Source organism: Poecilia reticulata, chromosome 13 (genome assembly GCF_904066995.2).
Source record: "Poecilia reticulata chromosome 13, P_reticulata-male-v2, whole genome shotgun sequence".
NCBI lineage: Eukaryota > Metazoa > Chordata > Actinopteri > Cyprinodontiformes > Poeciliidae > Poecilia > Poecilia reticulata.
The window spans coordinates 1,006,845-1,020,198 of record NC_088842.1 but is presented as its reverse complement, the minus strand read 5'-3'; the positions used below and the strand labels follow the sequence as shown (position 1 = coordinate 1,020,198).

Here is a 13,354-nt window from a genome sequence, read left to right as displayed (position 1 = left end):
TAATGCTGCTATAGTTGGTATCTACATTGCAGCTTCTGATTTAGAGGTAAAATGAGATGCTATTGTGGGGGATCTAGGGTCTTTACTTTGGGTAAACTGGAGAAACAATTTTCAAAGTTCAGTTTAGTAGAAATTATAATCCAGAAAACTCCTGTACAACATCTGGAATCATTCATGGTGCTTATCTGTTTCCATGTTTTGTTATATCATGGATGGATGAATAAGCTCTTTCCTCAACATTTTACACATAATACCCCCATTATGACAATGTTGAGAAAAGTTGAGATTTTTCGGAAATGTAATCAAAATTGAAAACCAAGAAATCCCATTTACACAAGTATTCACACCCTTTGCTTAATACTTAAAACATGGCTGCCTTCATACATTTTTCATAATCTTAAAAAGATCTGGAAGCTTCTCCCTGAATGTGATGCACATTCCGTGTCGTCTCTGGGTCTTTGTGATTGTCACGTAACATCTGGGAAGATTTTTTTATGACTCACTGAGGATGTACAGATGAGACGACAACGTAACCCAAAGCTGTCAATCAGGAAGGAGTATAATGATGAATATAGCTGGTTTTGTCTTTAGTTTTTTTTTTGTATTAATTGAAGGGGTGGCGGTATGTATTTTCCAGGCACACAGAGCATTATACCTTCAGTTATAAAAATGTTGTACAGATAAAAATAAAAACAATTTTGACACCTTGGAATTGGGCCTCTGTCTCACAGCACTTTTTATTATGCCGCTAACTACCAATCATGGGAGTATCGAACTGAAGTAGCTGAGGATCCTGCTCTGTGGGTGGGAGATGCAGCTCCAAGGTGGAGCTTTGAGTAAGTGGGCGGGGCTTGGTGAGAGCAGGTGTTTAGGCACCTCTGACTGGTTGCCAAAGGAGATTCAATGATTCCTCCAATATGAATCAAAGCAACAATCCAGGTATGTTTTGATAAAGCAGGAACATTATACAGGTCCTTCTCAAAAAATTTGCATATTGTGATAAAGTTCATTATTTTCCATAATGTAATGATAAAAACTAAACTGTCATATATTTTATATTCATTGCACACCAATTGAAATATTTCAGTTGGTGCTGGCCTTCTGGACACCCTCAAGCAAGAGGATAAGACACAGACATTTCTGAACGAACAGGCTGTTCCCAGAGTGCTGCATCAAGGCACCTCAGTGGGAAGGAAAAAGTGTGTCAGAAAATGCTGCACAACGAGAAGAGGTGACCGGACCCTGAGGAAGATGGTGGAGAAGGACCGATTCCAGACCTTGGGGGACCTGAGGAAGCTGTGGACTGAGTCTGGAGTAGAAACATCCAGAGCCACCGTGCACAGGCATGTGCAGGAAATGGGCCACAGGTGCTGCATTCCCCAGGTCAAAGGTCAAGCCACCGTTGAACCAGAAACAGCAGCAGAAGCGTCTGACCTGGGCTACAGAGAAGCAGCACTGGACTGTTGCTCAGTGGTCCAAAGTACTTTTTTCGGATGAAAGCAAATTTTGCATGTCATTCAGAAATCAAGGTGCCAGAGTCTGGAGGAAGACTGGAGAGAAGGAAATGCCAAAAGGCCAGAAGTCCAGTGTCAAGTACCCACAGTCAGTGATGGTCTGGGGAGCTGCTGGTGTTGGTCCACTGGGTTTTATCAAGGGCAGGTCAATGCAGCAGCTATCAGGAGGTTTTGGAGCACCTCATGCTTCCATCTGCTGAAAAGCTTTATGGAGATGAAGATTTCATTTTTCAGCACGACCTGGAACCTGCTCACAGTGCCAAAACCTGGTAAACTGGTATTACTGACCATGGTATTACTGAGCTCAACTGACCTGCCAACTCTCCTGACCTGAACCCCATAGAGAATCTGTGGGATATTGTGAAGAGAAAGTTGAGAGACCAAGACCCAAAACTCTGGATGAGCTAAAGGCCATCGAAGCATCCTGGGCTCCATGACACCTCAGCAGAGCCACAGGCTGATGGCCTCCATGCTGCATTGAAGGCTGCAGAAGGATTTCTGACCAAGTATTGAATGCATAACTGAACATAATTATTTGAAGGTTGACTTTTTTGGTATTAAAACACATTTCTTTTATTGGTCGGATGAAATATGCTAATATTTTGAGACAGGGATTTTGGGTTTTCATGAGCTGTTTGCCAAAATCATCAGTATTAAAACAATAAAAGACCTGAAATATTTCAGTTGGTGTGCAATGAATCTAAAATATATGACAGTTTAATTTTTATCATCACATTATGGAAAATAATGAACTTTATCACAATATGCTCATTTTTGAGATGGACCTGTAATAGCTAAACCTTCTGGATTCTCTGACCTGTATGTGAAATATTTGCCCATTCTTCAGCTTAGGCCGGCCAGGAGGAAGAACGTCTGAATTCCTTCACGGATCTTCCCATCAACTCTGGTGTATTTTTCATTTATTCCTACAGCATAATGCTTCACTAATGGAGAATTTTCACAACTCTACAGCATTTTATATGGAAGTCATAAATGTAAACTTTGGTGTTATTTGGCATAAACCCCAGGGTTGCTGGTAGGAAAATGCAAAAATAATGTTAGCAACTTTCTGCTAAACCACTTGATGGAATAAAGGCTCATTAAGACCAAGTCCACCTTACAGTTTTAATACATTTTATTCCATTAAAGTATCTTTTTTTCTAGTTTTACACTGGAATGTCAGGATTCCCCTTATGCAATTTTGTTAAAAAAAGAAAAAGAAAAGTTGTTTCTAGTCATTGTTGACCCCACATCCACACAACTATTGCTAAATTGAAATTGATAGGGGGGGAAGGAGGGGGTATAAGTAAAAGAAAAAAAAACATAAAAGACAAATTTTACTTCATGTATAATGTTTACACTCTTTGACGATGTAAGTAAAGGATGACTGGGTGGATGAGCGTTACAGCCTACAGTGGGGCGGGAGGTGCAGTAAGCCCCCCGCTGATGGCAAATGTAAGGTGGGGAAAATAATGGCTGAATCTGATTTAAACCCTTGAAGTGTGAAATCTCAGGGTTCATCTCTGAACTCAAATGGAGCACAATTAAATATGGCGTCCCTTCTAGACGAGGTGAGGAGTGGTTTAATGGTGTTCCAAAACCAGTTTAATGATTTTACTGATAGGTGTGTTGTTGAGAATTCCTTACAACGTCCTGCCAAATTCAGAGCTGAGTAGTGGTCAGAATGAGCAACAGTAGAAAAGAAGAGCAGAAACAAAAAGACGAGCTTTTGTTTACGTTCTCCAGGAAACTGAAAATCTGAGATATGAAAACAGAAAATCACAAGAGCTTAACAATTACACATGAGAAAGAGACAGCTACAGTAAGGGGAGAGAAGAAAGCACCCATTCCATAATCACTGCAGTGTGAGAGAGAGAAACGTCTGTGGAGGACGCATAATGATAGGGGAGGGGGCGGAGCTAAGCTAGCAGCGCTAGGGTCCTGTTGTTCCTCCACCTGCACTTACTGACACAGCTAGCCTCTCCTTCATCCCCAGTCATCCTCTACTCACCCTCTGTACAGTTATGCACCACAGCATTAGTGGAAGGAGAAGTTGTGTGTTGGTTTTATTCCTGTTCAATTAACTCTATATATAGATGATCCTCTGTCATACAAACATAAATACACCACCGCTGCTGCTGCTGCTCTTCCCTACAGGAGGTGCCGTTGCCACGGCGCTGGCGGGCGTCCTGTCTGTGTACAGTCTGATGATATACAGAGGCAGCAGGTTGGAAATCGTCGATCTTTCTCTGTAGCATAGATTTGGACTTTTTTTTTTAAATGGTGATTTTTTTTCTCATTTTGCCATTTTCTTCCAGTATTTTTACTCAATTACATATTTGTCAACAACAAAGGAGGTTTCTGAAGAGAATCTGACGGAGCTGTCGCCATCTACATGAGACACTTTGGTAACCTGAGAAGAACAAAAGAAAAAAGTAGGAGGTTATTTTTCTTTAACATGGAAGAATTTCTGCAATATTTAAACAATATTTTATATCGATGTAATTGAAAATTAAACATTTTTTTTATTCATATTTTTTTAAACCTGGTTTGTATTTCTCTAACTTGCCACATGATGGTCACGTCTGTGATAACCAACATTTCATGCAACATGTTCCAACTTTGCTCTGAATGGGAGAAAATGGAAACTAAAGTCTCTACACAAAATTGATCTTCAAAAAGAGGAAAAAAAAGCTTGTTTGAATTTTTCATGAGATTAATTGATTTATTCAACAAGCCTAGCAATAAATGTTAATTTGAGACCATTTTCAAGTATTATGTTTATGATGGTACAATAATTCAAGTTCACGCTCACTCTTTCAAAGCCTAAGAAAAATAATCATTTTGTACAGAACACAAACTAGAACTGGAAGATATTTTTAAATTAATAAAACGCAACCAAAAAATAAATAAATAAATAAAAAACAACCAAAAATATATGAAATGGTTTATTATGTGTCCCAACAGAATTGCCTGTTAAAAAATATAATCAGAATGGAAATGATTGTGCTCCTAATTTATCATGCAGTGAATTTATTAATGCGACAGGCCTCGGTGCACCGATAGCAGTTTTCTGGCCGATCACCAATATTCAAGAAGCCTTTTTTGTTTGAAAAGTTGCTAAATAGAGCTACACAGTGGCCGAGTTGGCAACAGTGACGCGAGTGTTGTTAATGGCACACAAAGAGACACAACCTGATGGTCTGTCAGCCAGAGCAAAAGGAGACAGTGGATGATTTTTAGACCTTTGCTCAGGAAAATTAAATTGATTTTCATTGCAGAATTCCACAAATTAAAGAAGTTGGTGCAGCCCTAGTTATTTGAAGTCACTTCATGCAAAAATATGACAAGTTCATTGATTTTATCAAGGATGACTTAAAGTGAAACATCATTTCACAGGTGTGAGGGCTTGGTGGTCGTGTCTCAGCAGCGAACCATTTCCCAAACCCTGCTGAGCTGGGCAGAGCCAACACAGACCTCTTCATTCAGCAGCCTCAAACTCCCTCTTCCAATCTATGTGCCAGTTTTTTACCATCTCCACTGTTACTGCACTCATTTCATCTAAAACTACTGAACCGAAGCTTCATAAGACAAGACTGCACCTTCATTGGGAGCTCACCTGAATGTCACAGTAGTTGCGCTTGGACACGAAGGACACATTGATGGGAAAGAAATCATTGGGCTGCCCGGCGATGCTGAACTCCAGGCTGCCGGTTTTGTTGTTGGCCTCGATGACTGGTAGGCACCACTCCAGGACGTTCCGCCGGCTGTCGTGTTTGTACTCTCCGTCCAGATCTCCGATCACAGGAGCGCCCGCCCCGGACCTGGAGGACACCGACAGACGCTTCACATGTCGACGACCACAAGCCGTCACAGCGGGGTCAAACACAGAGACGTCTCATTGGCTCACAGAGAGCGACCTGAGGTCACTTCCAGTTCTGACATGAGTTAGGTTTTTATATTGTTGTAGGTTTTCATTTTGATTTTTTGAAGAGATCTCCATCTTATTTCTAGAGCTGAATGTATTCATAGAAGTATTAAAAAGCGCTTCAAATATTAATAATAGTTTCTTTGTTTTGTATTTATTGTTTGGACTAATTGAATTTATTGTCAGAATTTTTAATAGTCAAGTCATTTTAAGCTTGTTTGTTCTGTTTTTAGCAGGACAGACTGAGCATTGTTCAGAGACAACAGATGACAAATAGTGTTTTGGCTAATTTTGGCACATTTACACAAACATATAGACAAAGCGCATTGTCTACACTAAATAAATTAAAGAGCCATCTTTTCACCTTCATGTAATCATGTATAATACAGATAAAACTGCTGTGATTTGATTGATAAAATAATACACAAGCACACAGCTGTAATCCTAAAGGTTCTATTTTTAGAGTATTGAATTTGACCGGCGTGATCCGGAGCGTAACCATGGAGTCGGGGTGCTTACGGAACAGGGATGCTGATGACGACGTCGTTCAGTTCCAGGTTCTCCTCCTGCAGCTCGTACTCGATGTTGACGTCGCAGCTGGAGCCGCTCTCTGAAGGCCAGCAGTTTACTGGGAGACAGAGCAGCTGGATGAGAGAGCAGCAGCACATCTGTGCTACTCTGACTACTGAGGGCCAACATTTACAGCGCAACTGATGCTGATTGCACCTTACAGTCAGCAATCGCATTATCAAAGAAAATGAAAACATTCCACTTAGATTTGCTGAGTTATTTCCATCTCTGTGACAAACAGTCTAAAATAAGTCTGGGTAATCTTCAGGAAGGATAACGTGCACTCACTGGTTAGAGGTATGAGGGACTCGTCTGTGGTCTGCAGTCTCCATTTCAGAACACCAACGTCGTTATTGAGAGGGAAGGACTTCTCTGGGTTCTTTAGGCCAATTACTGATTCAGCTGTGAATAACTTCTTGTCTACGTTAGGATGCGTCTGCAAACCAACAGCATTTAACCTGGAGTTAGTTTACCAATCAGAATTCAAACAGGATGTGGATCATTTAGTCTACAGCTTATGTTTTAGCTTTACTGCTGTAAAGTAAGAAAGAGGGAACCATCAGCAATAACAGCATATGACAGATCACAACCACTTTTAACACATTTTCTTATGTAAAAGAAGAAAATGTGAAAATTAGAATTGATCATTTAGGCCAAAGATTATTTCCAAAGAGAGTTTTATCTGTTCGAAATGTTTTGTACATTTTAATGTACAAGTACCTCTGATTTAGTACTTATTTGGGTTTTAAAGTTTATTACACTTCCTTAAACATGAATAAATACATAACCAGGTGAACCCATTAGTTTATATACACTATACAAAAATACTTTTATCATAGGCTGAAGTTAAATCAGACCAAACGTCTCCTCGTCTAGGTTGGTTGGAATGACCAAAATTACTTCTGCTTGCTAAATGTCACAAAATTCAGAGAAATAATATATCTCAGAATAATTTATTAATATCTTCCAAGTTAGAGGTTTACATTCATTTCCTCAGTATTTGGTAACATTGCCTTTGACTTGTATGACTTGGGTCAAACATCTGGGTTTCCTTCAACAAGCTTCTCCCAACAGCTTTTTGTGCTCAGAGAATTTCATTTATTCCACAAATTAGAAAAAATTAGTTTTCATATTTTTCAGACAAAAATTCTTCTACTGCAATTATAAACATCAAAATCTCAAGTTTGGCAAATCCATGTGTTATATTCACCATTAAGTACAATAATGAAAATGGTAAGAAGAAAAAATGCAAATACCTGAAGCTTGCTGAAAGTGTTGTTTATTAGAGTTAATAGGTGTGAACACTAAATCAGTCATTTTTTTAACATGTTGGTATCAGTCCGATAAATAAAACTTGGCTGATATTTGTGGCGTTTGCTTGGTGAAGTGACAGTGCATGTGATGGATTGTAAGGAGTTTAACTGAAGCAGACGTCGTGAGACATAGACAATATTGATAAATATTGGCCAGAACAGCAAGATCAATATTGGCTCAAATTTTCATATTGGTGCTCCCCATATGATTGGCAATAATAATAGAGTTGGACTAGAGTAGCCCGTTTTGTGCAGCAGACCCACCTGAAGCTGCAGCCCCTTGTTGTCGTTGTTGTTGATGGCGAGGCGGATGCGGCCGTTTTTCTCGTCCGTGACCCGGAGTGTCACCATACCCAGCACCTCCATGTTCTGCAGGCCGCCATCACGGCCGCAGCTCAGCGAGATCTTCTCCTCCACGCGCAGATGTACGCTGAGGAGCAAACACACACACCAGCAGCTTTAAACACCAATCGACCAATTTTCCTACGCCAAAACCAAGAAAATCCATCTAGGATAATTGGACATTGAATCTCTTCTGAACCAGAGCTGTGTACCTCTCCACATTGACTGGCGGTGGCAGAACCTTGGACACGTCTGAGCCTCTCTTTCCTGAGGACGAAATGATGGTTTCACCCTCAGACTTAAGCTGGTCAACAAAGTTATCCACTTCTTTCCCTTTAGCGCCTAGCTTCAGAGCCTTGCTCGGGCCGCTTGATCTGGAGGAACGAACAAACAACTCATCAGCTGACCGATGAGGAGAGCTGCATGCTCAGCTGGGGACCATTTTGCGTTTCACAGTGCCGTACCGGACTGGAGCTGGTGTGATCTTGGGTTTCTCAGGTTCCACTATGGTGTCTGTGATGAGGGACCCTGAGGACATGCTGCTCACATTACCGAACCCGCCGAACGCCGGAACCTTCTTCCCAGAGCGCTCGGCATCTCTCCTGGCCTGCTGCAGCTCCTTCGCTTTCCTCCTCATCTCCGCTTTAGCCTCGCGTTCCTGAGTCTGCAAACATTACCAACTGTTGACGCAGTCCTTTTCTCCTTTTTTCTCCATTTTCATGCACATCCAGCGTCTTACCTCTCTGACGGCCCGGAACACCTTCTCCTCATGGGAGTCCATCTCTGTGAAGGTACGGATCTGAGCCAGGTTGACGTTTTCTCTGTAGCCAAGCGCCACGATCTCGTCGAAGGCAAAGATGAGGTCGAAGCAGTGCTCCGAGATTTCACTCTCCTCCAGCACACGACAGTACTCTGGGATCTGGAGCAAAGCAGAAACAAGGAGGAACCCATTCAGACAGGAAACACAACCAACACTGAAGGAAGAAGAGCATCCTGAGGTCATTTTATGAATTCAAACTCTTGACTGATCTAGCCATGTCTTCATTCTCCTGTGGATCAACATGGTTTAGACGTCCGTCTCGGTTAACCAGAAGAAAAACCTACAACTTCTAATAAAAACACAAGAAAAAGTTTGCACACACGTTTTTATTGTCTGAAGTTAAACCAGACTAAACTTCTCTTGCTTTAGAGTCACCAATTTTTTTTCTATTTGCTAAATGCCAGACTAATGACAGAAAGAATAAATCACTTCCATCAATATATCCTTTTTCCTCTTTAAAAGTCTTGAAATTTTCAAATGAAACCCAAGAGTGTGTGTATTTAAACACCTGGCTGCAGTCTGAAGGCGTCCAGTGTGTGTGTGTGCATGTGAGCGTTGCTCCATCAACACGGTTCATCTCCCTTCTTTGAGGTTTAGTCAGCTCTGTTCTATTTTTCAGAACCATCAGAGGATAAAATTAGAATTAAAACTTTAAAAACTTCTGTTCTTCCTGAAACTCCGCCTTCAGGAAGTCATCACAACATGGCTGCTCTATTAACCCTTTAACAATGTTTTTAACCAGCGTTGCACTGAAAAGCAGCTCATTTAATGAGCTCAGCAGATGTTTGCTAATTGCTCCTGGCTAGTCCGAAGTAGCTGAGTCGAGGAGGGCTGTGCCTCGAAGGCAGAGCCCGGTTCAAACAGGTGTTTTGCACAGCTGAATGGGAGATTAATGCATTTCTCAAACATGCATAAAAAAAATAAAATAATCAAGGCAACACTCCGGGTGTGTTTGTGATGAAAGAATAACATCATAGCATGATGTAAAACTAAAAAAAAAAAAAAGATTTTACATAACACTGTCCCCCTAGGTGATGATAAACAAGCTTTTGAATGCTTAGCCAGACTTGTTGGTAGACAAGCACAATCCATGAGCATCACACAGCAATGATGGCTTGACAGAAAGAAAAAGAAGAAAAGGCAAAGAAATGTCTAACCCTCAATCCGTGCCATATTATTAATAAAAGCATCTCCAATACCATTTTTTGTGGCGTGCATTAAATATTCCGAGTGTCCTCCTGGGTTTTCTTACCACGCGGGAGAACAGTCTGAGTGTCTCCAGGTCCTCCAGAATGTTGCTGTTCTTGGTGGTGATGAGGACCATGTAGAGCTTCTCCAGCGGCTGGTACACGTAGCGCACGCTGTCTGTTTCCACGAAGGTGTGCTGCTTGCCCGTGTTCATCAGCTTGGGGAACGCGGCCAGCAGGCCTTCGATCCGCGTCCGGGTCATTTCCACAAACTGCCGCGACACGATGGCCTTCCCGGCCTTGGTGCACACCGCCGCTGCCAACAGCACCTGCAGGGGTGGGTGGAGGGATATAGGTCAACCAATGAAACACCTGAAGACATTCCCTTTCTGCATCCTAATATCTATACCTCCAATTCTCATAATGATCCCATTATTATATTTTGAATTACAATCACCATTGCAGTTTTAATGCAGGTTACAGTGCTGAATGAGCTTCCAGTCCAAAACAGGTGTAGGTTTAAGCAATAAACACACAGACTGCTGGGGTCACTGATGACACAAAATAAAGAAAACTGGGTAAAATGATGGGTTTCCGAGAATATGTATCATCATTGCATTATGTTAAATTAGATCAAAATTTCCAATTTTCCTTAAATCATGCAGCCCTAGATAAGAACATAGACGCTACAGGGTTAATTTATTGGGACAAAATGGCAACAAGTCGGTCTACCACCAGATGGAAATATGATACTACGGCTGTATAAATAAATCAATTAGGCGATATATATCGATATTTTCCGCCCACGGAAAGTATCGATTTTTCATCCGCGAGTATCGATCCGTTAAACCATAGGGGTCCATAACCTTATAGTTCTTTTTAACATCTAGTTTGTTACGGCATAGCAGCAAGACTCCGCCTCCCTCAGTCTCACTTTCAACTTGAGTTTAAAGTGCACATTATAAACTACACACCAGTTTTCAAATTTTGTTAATAGGTCAAGTATAACCGGAGTTATGAAAAATTAGTAAACCATATTTTTCCTAATATCAGAGAAATGTCAAAAGAGCCGCCATTCCCCGGCTTTTCCGGTTGTGTGAGAGGGAATGAGCTTCCAAACGTACAAAACAAAACGAAACATTAGATTCCTGTGTTTTTGCAAATGTATAATCTTCAATAAATAACGATGGGCTGTATTTTGTTGCTGAGAAACGAAGTAAAGTTGCGCAAATAACCGTGAAAGAGAAGCGGAACGGAGTAGCGGCGTGAACTGAGCAGCTGCAAAAGCAGTGAGATCGCGAAATTAATGCAAATTTTGACTGGTAGCATTCACTTCGTAATTAGTTTTTATCTTAGCGGTTTTCTGTTCTGTATATAAAGGATTATCTGAAGAATGAACATGGGTTGATAACATCCGAAGCGGGCGCGCAGCGGCGCTGTGTTTTGAGCAGGAAGACGAAGAGGAAAAACCCCCAGGAATCCGCGGCGCAGTGAGGATTTCCATGGTAACAATGGCTGATCGATCATTCTTATTAGCAACAGACAAAGAGTATCAGAGACTGAGAGTACGATGAGATCCTGGCAGTCTGAGAGGCAGCTACTCAGAGATGCAAGCAGGGGAATAGCGGCGCTGCGTAGCTGCAGGGAGTCGATCACTACGGGGTGAGGCGGAGCCACTACTTTAGCAGCTAGTAGTAAACAGCTTACAGCCACGGCTAACTCCGGGAGCCAAGGTAGAAAAGCCTTTTTCCCCATAGTCCAAAAGACTGCATTTTTACTCCAAAATGCAGCCACAGTGTCCAAAAGAAAAAACATAAGTGCAATCATTTGCATATTGAGAGTCTACAGAGGCTGATAATCTCCCCACTCTGCTCCTGGATTACCATTAAACTTTTGAGTTTTATGTCAAATCCACAAGAATTAAATGACAGAAACTAATTCTCTCACTGCATCTTTGATTCATTTTGTCCAGCTGCAGACTGTTAGACTGTCCAATCAGAGTCAGGTATTGTGTAGTTGGTGCTTTTAATCAGTTTTCAGTAACTAAATTCAAGTCTATGGAACACAAAATATCACTAAAATCACTCTGTCCTTCTAAAATCTTTCAGAAAATAGTAAAAATGCACTGAATAGTATCGAATTGTACCGCTCAACAAATATCGTGATACATATCGTATCGTGACCAGAATATTGTATATCGTATCGTGAAATTATTGTTTCACTACACCCCAATATGATACAGATATGATTTTGTTGTAGTCCATTACCTACAGTCCTATAACTATATGTAGTCTTATAACCCTTCTATTTAAGAAAAAAGTGATTGAAAAGCAGGTTACAAATCTCAGTTCATCCTCAAAATTGGGCAAACGTGAGCCTTTACTTTCACGTTGTGTTAAAGTGTCACCGGGAATATTTAATGTTTTAGAACTAATTATTTGGATAATCAACGAGAAAAGAATAATTATAAATAAATTTTCTGCCTTCTCTGTGATGTCTATCATGTGTCCATCATAAAGTGGACGTTGCTTTAGAATGATTAGACATTTTGACGACATGTACACAGAAAGCAACATTTGAGACAGTGTTTTGTTTGTACAGAATGCGTTACCATATTGGGATAGCTCAACATGCCTCTAAGAAATATCAAGCCACCTCCATGAAAACTAAGCTTTACATGCACCTTTCAAACACGATTGAAATTAATGAACATTATGGCAGCCTAAAGAAAGAGGCTGCTTTTGTTCCACGTTGACGTTGAAGGCAAACTGACTACGTGTTGAGCTTCTAGACAAGCTAAAACTGGTTAGCATAGCAAAGCTGTCATCGGTTGGGGACTATATTAAAGATCATATGTACATGTTTATACTTTGTATGAGAAGAGTTGTTCGTGGAGGCTGACGAGGGGACAGTCTGAACGCTTTAGCTCGGGTCCAGCTAGTGACAGAAGATAACTAGCGCTAGCTAGTTAACGTCAGCACTGTCTGCAGACTACATATCCCTGATTCATGTCGCACTGACTTAGTAAAAAAGAAACATTCATTGGCTGTGTACTAATATTCACAACGTCAGCCTCGGCAGTCAGTAGAAGCAGCCGCTGAATTTCTCTTGTTTCCGTTTAAGAGAATACAGACTACAAACGTGCTAGCGTTAGCCACTGTTATGATAACTGCAAGGCCCGACAACAACTAAAACGATTTACAATGACTTTCAGCTTTTACTCACCATGTTTGGTTTCCCTTTATGTGTGAACTCTCTTCAGTCCGTGGTGTATGTGGTTTGGGGGAGATTTATCGTCACTCTGGAATGCCAGGTTGCGAATACAGCTGACTTCGAGTAAGGTGAAGCGTTAGCTAGTTAGCGTCAATATGGCAGCGGCAGCGGAGAGCCACGTATCCACCGGAAGAGACTCGCTGGATCAGCCCACCGTGGAAACCGGTGACGTGGGCTCCAAAATGTTGGCCTTCGTGGAGAAGTGAAGGGTAGAGAGGAGTGTTTGTTACTGCAGGGGTTTATTTCTCACAAAATATCCAAAACTAGACTGTTTTATCAACGCCAACAGCAAAAATACTATATCATTATGGCACTGAAACGAAAACCACAACAGTATAAGCTCTTGTTAAAAATGTATTAACTTGTTTAGTTAAGTCAAATGTTTTAATTATGTGTGCTTATTCTGT

The 13,354-nt window shown here is 41.1% G+C and overlaps 1 protein-coding gene across 1 annotated transcript; it reads right to left on the bottom strand.

Moving 5' to 3' along the window:
• Positions 1 to 2,631: 2,631 nt before the first annotated feature.
• Positions 2,632 to 13,096, bottom strand: LOC103474292 (coatomer subunit delta). The gene is made up of 10 exons (XM_008425134.3): positions 12,900 to 13,096; positions 9,740 to 10,003; positions 8,407 to 8,586; positions 8,132 to 8,331; positions 7,880 to 8,041; positions 7,590 to 7,755; positions 6,301 to 6,448; positions 5,962 to 6,070; positions 5,134 to 5,338; positions 2,632 to 3,927 (listed from the first exon to the last, which is right to left on the bottom strand). The coding sequence occupies exons 1-10, from the start codon at positions 12,900 to 12,902 to the stop codon at positions 3,838 to 3,840; spliced, it is 1,527 nt and encodes a 508-aa protein (XP_008423356.1). The 5' UTR covers positions 12,903 to 13,096; the 3' UTR covers positions 2,632 to 3,837.
• Positions 13,097 to 13,354: the final 258 nt, after the last annotated feature.